Source organism: Vanessa atalanta, chromosome 12 (assembly GCF_905147765.1).
Source record: "Vanessa atalanta chromosome 12, ilVanAtal1.2, whole genome shotgun sequence".
NCBI classification, from domain to species: domain Eukaryota; kingdom Metazoa; phylum Arthropoda; class Insecta; order Lepidoptera; family Nymphalidae; genus Vanessa; species Vanessa atalanta.
In genome coordinates, this window is record NC_061882.1 from 6,084,675 (window position 1) to 6,103,416 (window position 18,742).

Below are 18,742 nucleotides of genomic sequence, written 5' to 3' on the forward strand. Positions count from 1 at the left end.
CTAATACAATATTTATTTTGTGCTGTACAACGCATATTTCAATTTTCTTCTCATTTGTATTTTAAGTTCATGAGAATATACTACAATTGCTCATTTTCGCTTATAAATCATTGCTTGGAAAATGAATCCATAATTTAATCAGCGATCTTTTAAGTCCAGTTCCAGCTATTAATAAAGCTTATCTTGTGTTACATATTTGAAATCTCTACTGAAAATTTTGTTTTTAATCACTACATTTCTTGTTCACCCCTTTTTTACCCTCATTCTCATTAACATTCTCACTCTTAACACCCTACTGTCTTCTTCATTTATTTTGTACCTTATAAATCGTGAGAAACCTGCAAGTGTTGGAGAAATTCGGAAACGTATATCTCAAGTTCAACACAGTAGCCTATAAGCGGTTTGATGAAAGTTGAACTACATCCTTTAGCGTAACTCTATTTCAGACGAATTATTTTGGATTAATGACATCGTCTCAGTCACAAACTAATACGGAATCACTGAACCAAGTAACAGTCTTGATAAAGATGACACAACAAAGGCAGTGAAACCTCGTTATCTCTTTTAGTTGGATTCTTAATTTGCAAAGTACATGTCAACCCAATAAAGGTTGAAACGTCGGATTAGCCTTCATTTGATAATCTTTTATTTTTTACCTTGCTCGAATCTGCTTCCCTGTTCTTTCTCCAATATTTTATAATCACTATAATCACGTATAGTACAAGAGATTAATTTTTTTTTATATATATTTAAGTCTCATATTAACAAATAAACACATGATTTCACAATTTAATGATAGAATTTAATTTATTAATAGATTATATTTTATACCTTAATTTGCACATAGCTTTTGGTAGTATGTCGTATATATTAAGACTGAACTAACAAATGAATACAGTAAATTTCACATTTACACATTATTCTTAAATAATCTTTCTAAATATTATAATAATATACTTACCTGTTCATTATATATATAAAAAAACAATAAGAACAATATATATAAGATGTTTTAATGTGTTAAATTAGATGCTTTTGAAGGGACCTATTTTAAGAGAAATTTCTCGGTTAAACCGACCGCATACTAACTCAAGGGTAGGGACCTAATTGCTTAAAATATTACATAATGTAATATACAAATTTATCATATAATTATCAGGATACACGTGACACATATATTAAATCTTAAACATACAATTTAGTTTAAAACTTTCAATGATGTCCTACAGAACATTTCTAGTTATGTTACTAATTGTAATATATTCCAATTCATTGCTAAACCACAATTGGATTATGCGTTAAGCTAATAATAATAACCTAAGGTAATACTGATTGATATAGACATGTTATGTCAGTCATAGTTTATACATAATATTATGAATTACACAATTCCTCATCTGTATGAGAGCAAAATTCGTGTCTCAATTCAATCGTAAAGTCGTTGTCTTTACTTGTACGAAACATATTTGTTTTGAGTACATGTAAGTGTACCGTTAATGCTTTGAAAATAAGCATTGTATGTTACATAACATTACATTAGCAGCCCGTAAACTTCCCACTGCTGGGCTAAGGCCTCCTCTCCCTTTGAGGAGATGGCTTAGAGCATATTTCACCATGCTACTCCAATGCGGGTTAGTGGATGTGGCAGAATTTTGTTGAAATTAGACACATGCAGGTTTCCTGACGATGTTTTTCTTCCGAGCACGAGATGAATTATAAACACAAATGCCTGCCTGGGTTTGAACCCGAAATCATCGGTTAAATGCACGCGTTCGACCACCAAACCACTGGACCATCTCGGCTTTTTTATTGCATGTTATCATCAAAATATATTTATAGTTTATATTAATAAATGAACAAAGAAAATTATCGTACACTTATATAGTTTTTTTTTTCCATAATCAAAAGGGACTTATAATTTTCGATATCACTTTTAATGAAATTTTAATATAACTAAGCTTATAATATTTATTATAATAGCAACCTAATAAAATTTTAATTAAATAAGACTTAAACGTTATAAAGATAAAAAAAATATCTCATAACAAACTATTCTTGTGAAAAATTATTCTCATATAATTTTTAATACTTTTCAAAAACTTATGGGAAAACACTATAAAACCTTGTAAGACGTTTACTTATTATTATAACGTTGTATATGATGTTGAACCCAAATAAAGCAAATTTCCAAGGGCTACCTTAAAATCTCCTTTCCTCTTAAAGATAATTGGTGGGGCTTATTTCATCACGCAGCTCCATGGCGGACATACATATATCAAAATTTAATCTGTATCAGATGAAATTGTAATGTGTTTTCGAGGAGAATATGAATTATTAACACAAATTGACCTCATGTAAACTTGGTTGTGTTTTAGTATTGAATAGCAATATTCGTAAAAAATTATATATTTATTTAGTTCACGAGTCTCCAACAAAAGATACACACTAAATAAATATTCTTAAAAATTAGACAATTTAAGGGTTACAAGTTGTGTGCTCCTTCAATTATAGGAGACCACAGCATGTACTAAGCTTAAGCAAAGAAATATATTAAATGCGATTAAGATAAAAAGTGAAAAAAATATACATAGCAGTAAAAAACAAACGTAAATTAGTAACTTAAAATTAATAGTAGCTTATTCATGAATTCTATTCTTATTCATTTATTCTATTTACTTAAATTTAAATTATGAATTTTACACATATATTTCAAAAACTATACTATACATTAAGATAAACCGATATTCAGGAAAAAAAATCAAATAAAAAGATATTTTTTAATTCACGCCGTCCATTTGATTCGCATTTAAAGGCAGTTATTTCAAAATTAACTTTTGCTCTCACGAATATATCCAAGCTCCTTTAATATAAAATAAATTAAATTCGAGTCATCGTTTCGTAATTTATATCTAAAAAAGTTAGTGTTATTGACAGACGTATAGATAATGAATGACATACCCTCGAGCCCGGATCGGCGAACTCACCCTTGGACCGATCGAAAACTTATTGGAACGGTCAATGTCAGGAACTTATAAAAGGCTTTTCATACGGCAAATTGCTTTACGAAAATTAAAAGGATTGCTTTTAAAGAGATGAATAAGTGATTAACTTGCGTATAAATTGAATAATATATAGCTATATTATATTAAATAACCAACAAGATTTATTATTAAGGGTATATAATAAACATGGTTGCCGAGGCATTTAATGAGTTTTTCGGTTTCTGAACCAACTGAACTGAACTATTTAACTGACGCTGATAATGTCTGATACAATCTGATCGCTACCTAGTGTAATAAATTGATCTGTTTTAGTATAAGTGATTAAAATCGTGATTGCAATTATTATTGATGGCGTATTATAAAAAAAAAAAATGTCCCCATTTATGCAAAGAGGAGTATTAGGTATTGTGTTCAAACCCCAGGTCGGGCTGATAAAAAGTTTTTTTTTTAAAAGGAAGTTGGAAGTCTGTACTCCTATGCCTCGGAAAACACGTAAAGCCGTTGATCCTACTTCTGAATTCTTGCCGGTCGTGTCAAATTTGCCGTCCTATCGTATCATAAGAGTTTTAGAATAGAGAGTTCATTGTCTACCATGACATTGGTCGCCATGTCCCAAATAGTAACAACGACATCATCACGTATGAAATGTTATGTATGTTATAATGCTTCGAAACTTTTTAAAATATCTCTCACATAAAACAGCTTACAAATAAAAAACAAAATCCAATCAAAATTTACTTTTTGGTTGACTGACTATCCATCTAATTGGATTTTAGTATTAGCGTTTGTTAGAATTTTTTATTACTATTAAAGAGCCTGAGAAATAATACATTAAGAAGTGACTCATATACTCATATAAATAGACATTAATGTTTGTCCCGATTGTGATGAAACTTTGTTCAGCTCTTCATGTAGGCTATTTTATAAATATATTTGCCCTCTATTTGAGAGCCGAGATGGCCCAGTGGCTAGTACGCGTGCATCTTAACCGATGATTTCGGGTTCAAACCCAGGCAGGCACCACTGAAATTTAATGTGCTTAATTTGTGTTTATAATTCATCTCGTGCTCGGCGGTGAAGGAAAACATCGTGAGGAAACCTGCATGTGTCTAATTTCAACGAAATTCTGCCACATATGTATTCCGCCAACCCGCATTGGAGCAGCGTGGTGGAATATGCTCCAAACCTTCTCCTCAAAGGGAGAGGAGGCCTTTATCCCAGCAGTGGGAAATTTACGGGCTGCTAATGCTAATGCTTTATTATAAGACACATGTAGAGCCATTTTTACTCGCGTAAAGTCAGGATAGGTAGCTAGTATTATCAATATTAAGTAATTGATAAATAGTTATAAAACGTTGCACAATATTTATGAAAGGAATGTTTAATTAAAATTCTAAATTTTTTTTTTAATATTTCGCTGCTTGCTGTGAATTCATACAATAATATAAAAATGAATTTCAGTTATACGCAAGACATTCTTAAAGATCCATTTAATAAATAAGAATATTTCAATGGTATCTCGTACCGCGGAATTTCATAATACCTCGGATTATATGCCGCCTTCTCCGAATAAGATACAACCAATTTCAATTTATTTGCGTCCCACTTATAATCTTGGTGTTTAAATCGGGTACACATTCTATTCGACAAATAAATCACGTAATTAAAAATAATGACTGAACTAATTAAAACATATCATGTACTAGGTGTCGCTCGCAACTTCGCTCACTTTTACGGGTTGGTCGTCAGTTTTTAGGTATAAAAAGTATCCTACACCCTTCCTTGTGGCTTAAACTTGCTTTTTCCTTTCAAATTTCGTGCAAGGCTACGTGATTTGGTCGGGAAAGAATAGCAGACGGAAAGAGCTACTTTCCCATTTGTAGTGTCATGTTCGTTTATTATACAAAATGGCACTAATTCATTATAAAAATACATTAATAAAATATATAAATTGTGGTTAATTGACAAAAAAATGTTGGTAATGATTGGTGTATAAAACGAACAATATCTGTATTTAGTTGTACTTAATGCTTCCGTGTTAAATGTTCTAAATTTTTTTTATGTTTATTCATTGTTTACTCGAAAACGGCTTGACGGATTTTCATGATTTAAACTTTATTCTACTGAGAAGAGAAGTCTCAAATCGATCCCATAACCTTTTGATTCTTTGACGTTTAATAAGCAGGTTTTTCAGAAAACCGGTTGAAGGCACGTTTCTAAATAACGCACGCGTCGCATTTTGGAATACCAAAGGTAGTGTATATTTATAGTATATTATTTAATAAACTTTAGTTAATGTTTTACCGTTGAAATATAATATTATTTTCTTCTTACTCATTTTTATATTCTTTATATATAAAGACTACTATATGCTTTTTAACATTATGCTATTTGTACATGTTATAGAAACTATAATTTTTCAAATAAGAAAACAAACTTACTATATCCTTTTGACGAATTGAGCATAAAAATCGGGCAATGCACTTACTTGCAGCGCTTATTTTATCCCCTTAGCTTCACGACACAAAGCCCTGCGATATTTGCTTATAAACAAAATTTTACAACAGTACCTAACGATGAATAAAAAGACCATGATGAAGAATGCTAGAAATTTAATAATATGTGTATGGTGTTACGAAATATATTACTCGTCTGGATATTCATGGAGCAATGGTTTGTACTTTTATAAAACGAAGTTAATAATCCAGCAACCATTATTATTTATTTCATTAAAATTTATATAAAAAAAATACTGCAGAAAAAACATACTATATTACATTCAAAACAATTTTGAAATTTATCTATATAACAGTGTGTGAGTATTCGAAAAGTTTTTTTTTTTTAATTATTTATTTTTTTGTATACCATATTTCTACTACACGGGCACTGTTTAAGTAGTCAAAAAATCATTAAATTAAAATATAATCTACCTATCTAAGGATTCATTACGATAACACTTGACATTGTTGAAAGTTTATACTCTAGGTAATGTACTAGCTTCCAAACAGTATAATCAAGAAACTGCTTCTCCATACTCACTGCATTTGCGAATCACAAGCGTAAAATAGAAAATGAAAACTGCTTCGTCAGTATAGAACTTGATCACAAGCACTAGTGCAGCCTAGCAAGCTCTAGCAAACTGAATAACCAGGCTGACGATATAAACCTGATTTCTTAACAAAGAGGAACTCTACATCCACAAACGAACGCCCGTATAAAGAGGCTTGTTTCCTCTGTCGCAAATATTGTAGATGGGATGAAAATCTATTGTTGTCTCCTCTACTCCTGAAGGCTGCGATTTTTCACAAATGCAATTTAAAATTTCTTTTGCAGCATGTTGACACTATTCGAAGTGTTCTACGCTATGAATCTTTAAACGGTACTTATATTTTCGTTTGTAGCTAAATGTAGTGTTTCTCGAGAGGATGAAAAAATTGTGTCAATTTCTGTGTCAGAATAAATAACGAACAGTGTGATTATTTTATCATCAAACGTGTACTTTTGAAAAAAATACCTTGTCATGTATCTTTTATATTGTCATTCAATCTCCCCTAAGCCTTGTGCTCAGTGTAAAGATTTATATACATCGTCGCTCACATCGCATTTAAATTAAAATATATTAAAAATAAACATTGGCGTATCCTGACGGTCTCCCGGGGACTAACATGCGTAAAATATTTCAACATGGATGAGTTTGCGGATTTTTTTTTTGCTACAACAAACCCTCGCATAATATTATTTTCATATAGATCAATCTTCGGTATGATAATATTAATATATTTATATCTTGTTCCATTACTTTGATTAGGTCAATCCTATGCAAAAACTTTCTGAGATTTATGTGTTTGATAAATTTTTATTAATAGAATAGTATTATAGAAAATAAATAAATAAACTATTTGATATGTATTACATGTAATATATGCACAAAGACAGATTTTATTTGATGGTATACCTTCGTGTAAGCCTGTTTGAGTAGGTATCAACTGTTTATCTTATATTCTACCTCCAAGCAGCAATACTTAGTATTGAGTCTTCCGGTTTGAAGAGTGAGTGAACCAGCTAAACTAAAGTTCCGAGACGGCCCAGTGGTTAGAACGCGTGCATCTTAACCGATGAATACAGGTTCCCAAGCAAGCACCACTGAATTTTCATGTGCTTAATATATGTTTATTAATTTATCTCGTGCTCGGCGGTGATAGAAAATGGCGAGGAAACCTGCATATGTCTAATTTAAATTAAATTCAGCCACATGTGTATTCATCAAATCGCATTGGAGCAACGTGGTGGAATAGGCATTTACAGGCAACGCAAGGGAGACAATAATTCAATTCCCAAGATTGGTGGCGCTATGGTGATCACTTCAGGTGGCATATTTGCCTGTCTACCTAACTACTCCATGATGAAAATCATATAAATTTATTACAGATTCGAATTATTCAACATTCAAAATTGTATCTTATTAAGTACATCCGTAATAGTCGATGAAAAACTCATTTATATTAGTAAGTAGCCGATTGATACGAGTATCATATGTACATAATAGTTATATCATCTCACATCGGTATATTTTTGAGATTAATAAACTTCATCACCGTTTGATCGATGACCAAGAAAAGTTTGGACATAATATAGCCATCGTAGAGTTCATACTATTCACTTTGTTGTCGCCAAATTTTTCGTTTGATTGCCATGATAATTCGTAGAATTATTTATTTATGTTGAAGAATTATAGCAATACATGACTATTTCTACCAGGCTGTGTTGGGACTTTATAAATGTATAATACGCTGTAACTTGATTTTACTTATTGTTGATCTATCTTTTATAGAGTTTCTACCTACCTAACTTACCTATAGTATATATTTACAGAACTGAGACGAAGGAGAATGTTCTATATATATATATTGGTAAAATAATAATGTGTGCCTATTTTATTAAAAATTGTAAAAACAAATGAATTTAAGTATAAGGTTACCTTGCTTAAAACTATTAATATATGAAATCAGTATTATTAGCTGATCTATAAAATCTGCCAGACTTTTCATGTATTATCTTTTGTCAATGTGAAATATAAATAATAAAAATTCTAACGTCGGAATATTGTGGCCAATTTTTTTCCGCTGAAGCTTTGTTTGCTATTACTTGATATGATTATATTTAGGGTTTTTTGTGTTTAGTCCCGTCCTACGTACTGTATGTTGGATGGGACTAAACACATCATCGAAGCCTATTAACATCTTAAAGAATTATTTACAAAAAATATATATACATAAACCCCAAAACCTGTTAAAATAGTAATTTGTTTTAAATATGCGTGGTGCAAAATGGATAAAATAGATTAATAATTAGAATAAACTAATTTTAAAATAAATTTGAGAGATATTATATATATCTAAAACTAAAGTTATGTGACGTGGCTACTGATGGAGGAAATCGATTATATCTACATATGTATATTGAGTAGTAGTGCGAGACAAATACAGTATCAGGAGACGACCTTTATAGAAAAGGTTAAAACCATTAACTTTATAAATTTATTAACGACGAAATCCTCAATTAAGATGAAAAGATCAGGTCTACATTGGATATAATTGATAATGTTTTCTGAAAACCTAAATATAAAATGTTGTCCGTTGAATAGACTTAGTACGTAGAAATTTAAATGTTGGTTTTAATAAAATATCTACGCAAAAAAACATTTAGATACATGCAGCTAAAATACTATATATATAGATTATGTTTCCAGAAGCAATTTAAAATTACAATCGTGGCTAATTATTGTAATAAATATTATTGAATTATTTAAATATCATAAAATAATCACTTATCGTGTATTTCTGTGTGCATTTACACATTGCTATTTATTTTAACATGTTGCCCAAGGAACGCGCCTAAAGGATTGCTCGACAACTTTTGCCACTTTACAGAGATTGATTTATTATGTATATACAAATGATTTCAATAGGTGATTGTGTATAGATTTTACCAGAACATAATATAATTATGCAAATCTATATTATTGTTGACAGACCTGTCAGCGGGCGGGAGCGATACAACAGATCCCGATGCAATCTTCGCGGTGAACAACGGTACCGCAGCCACTGACACCATGATACAGCCTCACTTCGACAATTCAACGAAACGCGAATATACAGCTGCAGTCGGTCAGCCTGCATACTTACACTGCAGAGTTAAAAATCTTGGAGATAGATCGGTAAGTCATATAAAATATTTTATTTATTCTAATCATAGGTACTTGATTCACTAACGTTAATTTCTTAAATAAAGTCTGACTTACACATGTAAAATAAGGGAGGTAAGTTTGTAACACAGAGTGAATTAAGGTATCACAGATAATTGGGTTAGGTAGTTAGAAAATCTGATCAGCCGTCTTGCTCGGTGTTCCACATAGGTGTTAAACATAGAAGCCGCTACGAAGTAATAATAAAGGGCAAAATGCGCCGCTGATTCAGGAATAGTTTGTGAAACATATAGGTTCTATAGTGGATAATTTATTTTTAATCTAAAATTAAAATCACGACATTGTTACAAGCACAAGTACTTCACTTGAGCGATAAGCATTATTTTACGGCTTACACCTCGCTGTTTCTGAAAAAATAATATATTGTACGGCTCATGCACTAACATTAATATTTAAATGACATGTGTTCTGATTTTGAAAGTAAATATATATACTTGATCCATGATTATAGTATAGTAGTTATATATATATATATATATATAAATACTATATATATTGAAATTTTAAAACATAAATTATTTGATTAATATTACACGCTGAATGATATTCCAGTAAAACAAAAGAAAAACATATTGAATAAATTTTAATTATTCCATGCAACAAATAAATATCAAAGAGTATATTATAATACAAAATAGGGTTATTATTTACTAAAATATTTTGTGAGGTAATAAATGATGGTCGATGTTATGTGAATTAAATAAGGACTAGTCCGTACGGAAATAAAAACGTCGTAATTTTTCTTCGCATTTCTGTAAAACTTATCATACTGTGTTCACATGCAGTAGCGTTTAATGCAATGCAAAATTTACCAAAACAAATATCTAAATATGAACGTTATTTGTCAATAAAATGCAAAATAAATGAACTAATTCGTGCATCTAATAGCTACCAGAGAAATACCAACATAATATAGACCTGCGAGATATTCTATGAATGCTTTAATATCTCTACTTCATTATTTATTCGTTTAAGGTACGATTTAAAAGTTCAGTGGTCTTTTCATTGGGAACTTGAATTTTATAAACGACGCGCTAAGAACATAATCTTTATTATTTGGACGAGCAAATTCTGCTCAGACGTTTTCATATAGTTTATTTATTGATAAAACCTTTCATAAAATACATTAAGTTAAAATATTTTATTCATAACTAGCGAACCGTTCCGACTTCGCACAGGTGCAATGTTGATACTAAATATACAACAAAATGTCTTTATATACAACGTTCACAGCTTTTTTTCATTACACAATACAAACCGCTATGTTCCTGCGTTTTAAATCCGTAATATCTTCGTAAATATTCATTTAAATTACTTGGTATTAAGGGTCATGTTGATCTTAATTAAATACACAGTTTATTTATTTAATTGGATAAGGATTAATGCTATATTTCTTAAAATCGCTTTGTAAATAAGCCATTATTTTTTGTAAAAAGCAAAGGCTAAAAAATGATTATTGTGGGTTATCCCTGAGAAATAGACTTTTTTTGTAGACTTTTTAAGGTGTACAATACTGTAATAAATTATTTAGATCTATCGTAGTGTTCAGCTAGCATTCGTAAAAATTGTATTTTTTTACGAAATTACATTATAAACCTCAAATATTATCAGCATTTAAATGCATTTATAATACATATAAACCTTCCTCTTGAAGTAATTCAAATAGAGAGATTAATCTCTCTATTAAAAAAAATGCAAAAAAGTCTGTTGCGTAGTTTTAAAGATGTAAGCATACACAGTGACAGACAGACAGCGGGTAGAGACTTTGTTTTATACTATGTAGTAATTCTTTGGGGTGGCAATCCGTTTCAAAATAAAGAGTTCGTAAATAAATTTGACATTTACACTACAAAACTCGAACGTGATTTCAAAGTATATTTGTGTTCAAAAAATATTTAATTATAGTCACAAATTGTTAAAAGACCTTTCAAATGGAATCAACTGATATGCAATTCCAAATGTCAGTTCGTTGACATTCGAAATTTCGAATCTGTAAGTCAAAGCATAGCGGAGTGTAAATAGTGTTACCACACGAACTCGTCACGTCAACGGTAAAGCAAACGTGTTAAATCGAATGGGCATCGGTCAAAGCCTTCACTTTTTCATAGTTGTTTGAAAAAATAAATAAACGTACAAATTTACAATGCCACATTTCAATCTTTTTTTTATATATTTAAATTTTATATAAAAAGATATCACTGTAATATTTTTGTAAATAATATTATATTAATGGCTACTTACTGGTAGTTTACTTAAAATCGCTAGGAGATATAAACTTAAAAACATTGATTTTCATAGAGTTATGTATACAACATGTTGTATATTTCTTGCTATTTTTCTCGTTAGAATCTTCAATCAGAACCGGTAGCTTTAAATTTTTTCTAATCTTGTAAGATGACTATTTAAAAGTGATCAAAGTTTGTTTTTAAGGAGGATAAATAAAATCAATCTCATTTCTTATATAATTTTAATTATAATTCCATTAAAAAATCCGTATTATTAATCAATAAATTAATATCGAGTAATTGTGTCGCAATTTCTAATAAACGCTCGAAGGGACAAATGCGTCGACGCGAGTGATCTCCGTGGCCCGTGTTTGCACTAAAAATAGTTGATAATTAACAAATTTTCTAATTTCATTTTCTTTCTCATTATTAATTTGTCGGCGTACAAAAGGAAGTCGCTTTATAAAATGATTATGTTCCAATGAACAAAGCATTAAAACAATGATTGATTAACTTAAAAGGAAAATATATTCCACAATATTATTGAGGTAGGATTCGCACTGTTCTATTCTCTAATCTCTTTTTTGAAGCGTGCTTCTCGTGTCACGCAATCGAGGGCATAACACATAGTGTGGAAGGTGGCATTCCTTTGATGTTCTTCGTCCTTCGGAGGCATACTTTGGTTAATCGAAAGAAATTTGAGCTGACCATAGAAATTTAAAACCTTGTTTTAAGGTATTTATTTTTGAAAATAGTATTTTTTATTTATAGTAAACCATAAAAATATGTATTAAAGGATTTTTAAGTTTCAATTAATTGCGAAATTATGAATCCTTTATTTGAATCCTAATTTAACTATTATCATAAGAAGGCACTTGCTTTATAAGGATAATACTAATGAACTGCCTCGTTGGTCTAGAGACCAGATATAAAGTCGCAAATTCAGAGGACTTGTTGACTTATGTCAGTTGTGGACACAGCACTATAATAATGACCTGCATAGTTAGATAATCACTCTTTAGATTGACCACCGTGGCCAGGCCGACATCATCACATTACTAATGATTTTAAAGTCACTCATAATAAATTATTTATTTTAGTAACAATTATTTCACCAAATCGAAGAAAGTCGAAATTAAAGTACAAGAAAGTCATTATGAAACTTAGTTTCTAAACCTTTTTAATCCTACCTTTTCAATATGAAAAAGTAATTTGCGGGAAAGAAAATCTTTAAATATATGAAAAAAAAAAATAGAAAATCCCAACAACCGATGTTCAAGTTTTATATAAAAGAACTTCATTCGACGCTCGAACTCTTTCCGTAATTGTTAAACAGTCGAAAGTTCGAAGCCTTAGTTTGTTTGGTTCGAGTGTTGAAAATGGAAAAAGCCTCGGAGAAATAATTAAAAAACTCTTGAGAATCTCCTTGTTATTTTTTAAACAATTGCAATCGATATTTATTTTGTTGTATCTTTTATTATTATTTATGAATTATTTTCAGTAAAAGTCTGTTAACGTCTCATCGTCGGGCTAAAGCTTCTTCTTCAAATCAAATCAAATATATTATATTCAAGTAAACCTTACAATAAATCAGTTTCAAGGAGTAGCTTCCAGTTGCAATTCCAGCGGAAAAAAGAAACAAGTAACTCGCATAGTTGCATTTCAGTTCAGTTGCAGTCATTTAAAACAAACCAGATTTACAATATTATATTATAGCAACAATTATTTTTCTTGATATTTACCCAAAAAGTATTATTTTAATAATTAGTATGATTTATTGTGTCTTTTTTTTAATTCGTTAAATGTCAAATAAATTATATATTTCTATTTTTTTTACACTTAGTAGTGCCTACATAGTCTGTTAGTTAATAAATTGTTTTAACCACAAAAATTGCACTACTTAGCTTTCTTGCTAGGACCGACAACGTTTGGAAACAAGAATTTCTAAAATTTGGACTCAACGAACTCAAGCTTTACAGTATTCAAGATAACCTCAACCATATCAAGAATTTAACTGAACATTTGGCACAGAAAACAACTATTCTTGAGGAGAAGGTTTAGAGATTATTTCATTGCGAATAGAATTTTTTACGGCACAATACATACAGGTTTCGTCACAAAGTTTTATTTTACTGAGCACGAGATTAAATATAATCACATAAAAGGTCATTAGTCCTTAAACGTTTCTAGGGACAATTAGGAACAATATTTTTTTTTATTACATTAATTTGTTACAATAGGTATAAAACATCTTTAAGACCGCCTTGGGGTTAAAACTAAATAGGAAGTTGTGACGCTCGGTCATGTCCCTATCCACTGCCGAGTTTTGTTTCAGAATACCTCTACAGCGTGGTGGTGACTCAAAAATCCCCGCATAATAGGATCGTGAAATGTAATATTATGAAACTTTGACTATAATTATTATACAATTCATAGGATACACCTATCTAAATTGCGTATCAACGTAAGGTGATTATCAATATTTAACAAGTGAGATACGCAGTGATTTCTTACAAATCCAATTCAATATTACGTTTCAATATATTATTTTAATAACAAAACGAATGCATTATTTATATTAATGCATGGTTTTGTTTCATCATAAACTATTTATAAGTTTAAGCGATTGAAATTAATATGATATCTGCAATCTGAGGTTAAATCGATTTTACGTTCGAGTGTATGTCAACTAAAAGATCGATCTTTAATCTGCGTTCCAATATCGAAATTGAACTGTAACTCCATTACTTTACTACCGGTATCTGTCAATCCTTTTTCACTCAAACGTTTCTTTGATGTCCTTTGATTCAAGTAACATTAATAATAGTCAATTATGCTCTTTTCTTATAAACAAAAATTAATTTGTATTAATTACTGCAATCGAAATCTTTATAAAACTTTTTCTTTCACAGAGATTCAATTTCAAATAAAATTTTATTTGAAAACAAATAATACTCGTACGAAATAGTTTCTTTTCATTCATAAATTTAGTTATTTTCAAATAGTACCTATCAATCTTTCAATTTACTTGTCGATGTTATACAAATTAAAGAGGTTTAATTTCACTGTGTAATATAAACCTTGAATGAGAAATAGCGATTGGGTAGAGTCCCTTGGACTGGGTAGAGTCCCTTGGACTCTACCCAGTCTTAGTATAAAAAATACAATATAAACTTATAATATAAGTAGGTGATTTTTTTGTTTGTATATAAGAGTTAATCTCAGAAAGAAATGATCCAATTCTAAATAATTTTTCAATGGAAATATTGTATTTGTATTGAAGTTTTAAATTAAAAAGGAAGCTTACCATAATTGACGTTCCTACTCCGTCCCGTGAAACGTGTCGTGATGATGGTAAGAGACAGATGTTTTTGATAAAAAACACAATATTAATAAATATTATCATTACCAAAATAAATTTAGTATGACAATTATATAACAAGCTCTACAACAACACTAAAACTGAATTTTATGATTCATTCATAATTTTTTTTAACCAATCACAAAACAAATTCAAATATTGATTTAAACATATCCAGTTTATGATTCCACCTAAATCTCCGATTCTCGTCTTAATTGAGTTTCGATTTGACCTACATTTGACATTTGCAATATCGTCGCAGAACCTGTGGTTGTAATTACTAGTTCATTAAATATTGCACGTTATGCATTCCCCGCTGTTACACAGCCAATAATATCGATTACATTATATATTTATTATTGCATCCTATTATTGCATTGTTTGTTTACAAATGTGACGCTATAATCTACAAAATTAATAAGGAATTAAACGCCAGTAGCATAATAATACTATTAAATGGCGTTAATGTTTAAAATTTGATAAACTGTTAAATTCTATCGCATTGAAATAGTTGTTAAGTAATAATTGATTGCGATTCAAAATCAAAATGTAATATGTTTAAGTAGGTTCCTACAAGCACTTTAAAATCGAAATTTCACGAAGTTAAATTTAATGTAAAGCTAGCGGTTCGGAATGTAGATTCTACCGAGAAGAAACGACAAGAATTTCTACAGTAGGACAACATTGTAAAATGGATCACTACAAAAGGAAAATTTGCGTTATCACGAGAAAAGTTTCAGTAATGGAATAACAAGTTTACGATTACATAAATTATGAATTCATAAGTAATTATAAAATATATTATAGTTTTTTTTATTTCCAAGGTATTTAAACTCACTTTAAAGATTTATTACCATAATAATTGATGACATTAAATGCTTAAATATATACAAATAAAAATTAAAAATCGTTACTGTATAAATCTTGACCGCGTGGAATGGTGGCAAGCATGCTAGCAGCATTTCCCCGTTGAATCGCAATTCCGATCCTCTGGGCTAAAAACGAACCAACCCTCCTATCACCAGTGGAGCTTTTTGCACCACTACTCCAAGGGCCAAGTGTTTCGACAGCAAATGGGACAAAAAGTAATTTGACATAAGACACGAATATTTAGATCTTTTTTTTTTGCTTCAGCTTTTTCCGCAGCGGCACCAGTTCTTAACATTGTTTCTCGGATATGAGACGGGGCCAACGTGCATATAGTTATAGTTTTAATTTGAATTTATACCATATGTAACTTTATTATTATTGGCATTAGTTGATATGAATACTTTTGCATGGATAACAGTTGATTTAATGTGTCACTGATTTCGTATTACGACCTACTCTTGGATCCACGGTCTTTTGTTGTTGACTACCTATTGAATATTGATGATTGATGAACATTTTATATCTAGATAATAATTTAAACGAAATGTGTCCAGCGGTTACAAATCAATATTTTAACTAAATCATTTGTTATCATAATTCCAAGATGGAATGTACCCTGCGGTGAAGGAATATGTATATTGTGGGGAAACCTGGGTACGGAATTTAATTGACTGATATCGGCTACGTCATCCACATTAAAAGAGGCTAGCGAAATAAGATAGACATATAATAGCACTCTGTATCTTCCCTTTTACTATACGATAGGGTGGCAAATCTATTACGAAAGGTTAAAGTTTAGTCGCAGGACCAGGCTTTACTTTTTTTCCAAAGCATGACAGTTTACACTTCTAACTTCGAGACATCAATCTACTATTGTCATTTTTTGAGAGAAAAACCTTAAATTAAACAAAAAAAAACTTATTCTCGGCTCAACCTGCTTTTTGAACCAAGGACCTCGTAATCTTATATCTAGCCAATAGACTAACGAGGCAATTACATCTATAATTATGTATGTGTGTGTGACGAAATAATCTTCAAATCATCTCCTCGGAGAGCACAGGTGTACCCATCAGTCGGATATTTTCAAGCAGTTATTCGTTCGTTTAATTACTTTTTATAGTAAATTTACCCTTTTCAATTGATTACTATTGCAAATACGGAGCATTTAACTTTGAAAGAAATAATTTCTGGTTTCTGTTTCACAATAGTAAATCATTTTTTGTTGGCAAAATATCCAACACAATTTTCTTTATATAGCATTTATCAATGAATACAAATTTTACTTTAAATTTTTTCTTATGTTTTAAATTTAGTTCTACATTCCAAACATCGCGAGTTAAATTTTGCACAAACAACTCAAAATATTCTATTTGTTTAAACTTCGTGCAAAACCTGTATATCTTTAAATTCATATGTACATTAATACAAGTATCTGCCAACCCTTACTCAAAAATACGGTAGATTGAGCTCCACATCTTTCTCAGTAACAAGGGCCTCGCAACCATATGTTTATAGACTCTGTTATAATATTTACTTTCACCATTTTGTTTTTAGATTTAAAAATATTTTAAGAATGTTGTTGATATATACTATTAAAATAACAGTAATACAGCACAAGGATCAAGAAAGAAATGATGGACTTTATAAGGGATGAAGTCGTTTTTGTTTTATTTCTAATGGGAAGGCGGATTGGCAAATAAGCCAGCCGATGGTATGTCACCACGTCCATATACATTGGTGTTGTAAGTAATATTAACTGCTTAATATGACTTAGTAAAACGTGTATTAGCGATGTAAGCACAATTCTTACATTTCCAATACCGTTCAACCTATGGTACTAATAAGTTATATCCCTGGTGCCTAATTACAACAGGCAACCGTGTAAAATTTTAAATATCGAAACGGAAGTTCTTAATTCTGTTGATTTAAAACAACACGTGTACAATATGCATACATTGTACAAACGTAACTACATTCAAGTTCATCGTTAAAATTATATTTGAATTTAAATATATGTATACGATAAGCGGAAGCGTTATATTCCGTTACAGTTACGAAGAGAGTTCGTACAGAAATTCACTATAAATTAAAAAATTAAAAAGAATCTCTAACTCTATTCAGTAATTCCAGTAATTTTATATTCAGAAATAAATCTTTGAAGTCGAAAGATAACTGAAGACGAATATTTTAACTTTGCCAATTAATAAATTTGAATATTTTGCTATAAAGCATTAATGAATATCAAATGAACATGATTCTAAAAACAACACGATGCCTAAAAATTAAATTTCAAACTGTAATTTACTAAAATTTCTTACTTACGACGAGTTCAGTAAATAAAACACAGTAATAGAAAACGTATGCGAAGTCACGTCATCTTGGTTGCAACATTATAAAACAAAGCATATTTATATACTCAGTCTCGTTAGTCTGGGCGCTAGGTAATGGATGCTGACCATGTGGTTCCGGGTTCTAATCCTTGATCGGGCTAATAAAGGTTATTACATTTTTAGCTACCAAAAAATTTACAAATTACTTTTTGATAAGTATTATTTATAATAAATACTCAAAATTGAAAAGAGTTACAAAACTTTAGTTTTTACCCATTTTAAAAATTTATAAATATTTTGCTGATGGCTGTTATATAAAGATTTAAAATACATTTATAATGCTTAGTGTAGCTGTTATAATTCTACCAGCGGTCAACTTAAAAATACCCATTGAATAACAGATTTATTTCACTTATAAATGTTGATATAAAATTTTTGTAATATTAAACCTAATTACAATCCCTGTTCATCTGTATACTGAAACTATAAACGAATATCATAATACGTAATTCCACGTAAATTGATTTGATAGATTTTATTATTTGGACAAACAAATCCGCCTTGATAATAGATATTGGGTATAAAAATTCCCTCAAGATCGTTTAGCTATGTAAAAGTGTATTTTTTTTAATAAAAACATATGTTTATATCCCTTACTCCTATATTGAAAAACTCAGAATTTTGATGAA

General features: G+C 30.1%; 1 protein-coding gene across 1 annotated transcript in view; it reads left to right on the top strand.

The window, feature by feature from the left end:
- Window positions 1-18,742, top strand: part of LOC125067916 (hemicentin-2-like) — a 53,645-nt gene that overhangs the window by 16,012 nt on the left and 18,891 nt on the right. The window contains exon 2 of the mRNA XM_047676812.1: window positions 9,035-9,219. Within this exon, the coding sequence (XP_047532768.1) occupies window positions 9,035-9,219 (185 nt within the window). The remainder of the gene's footprint in view (window positions 1-9,034; window positions 9,220-18,742) is intronic.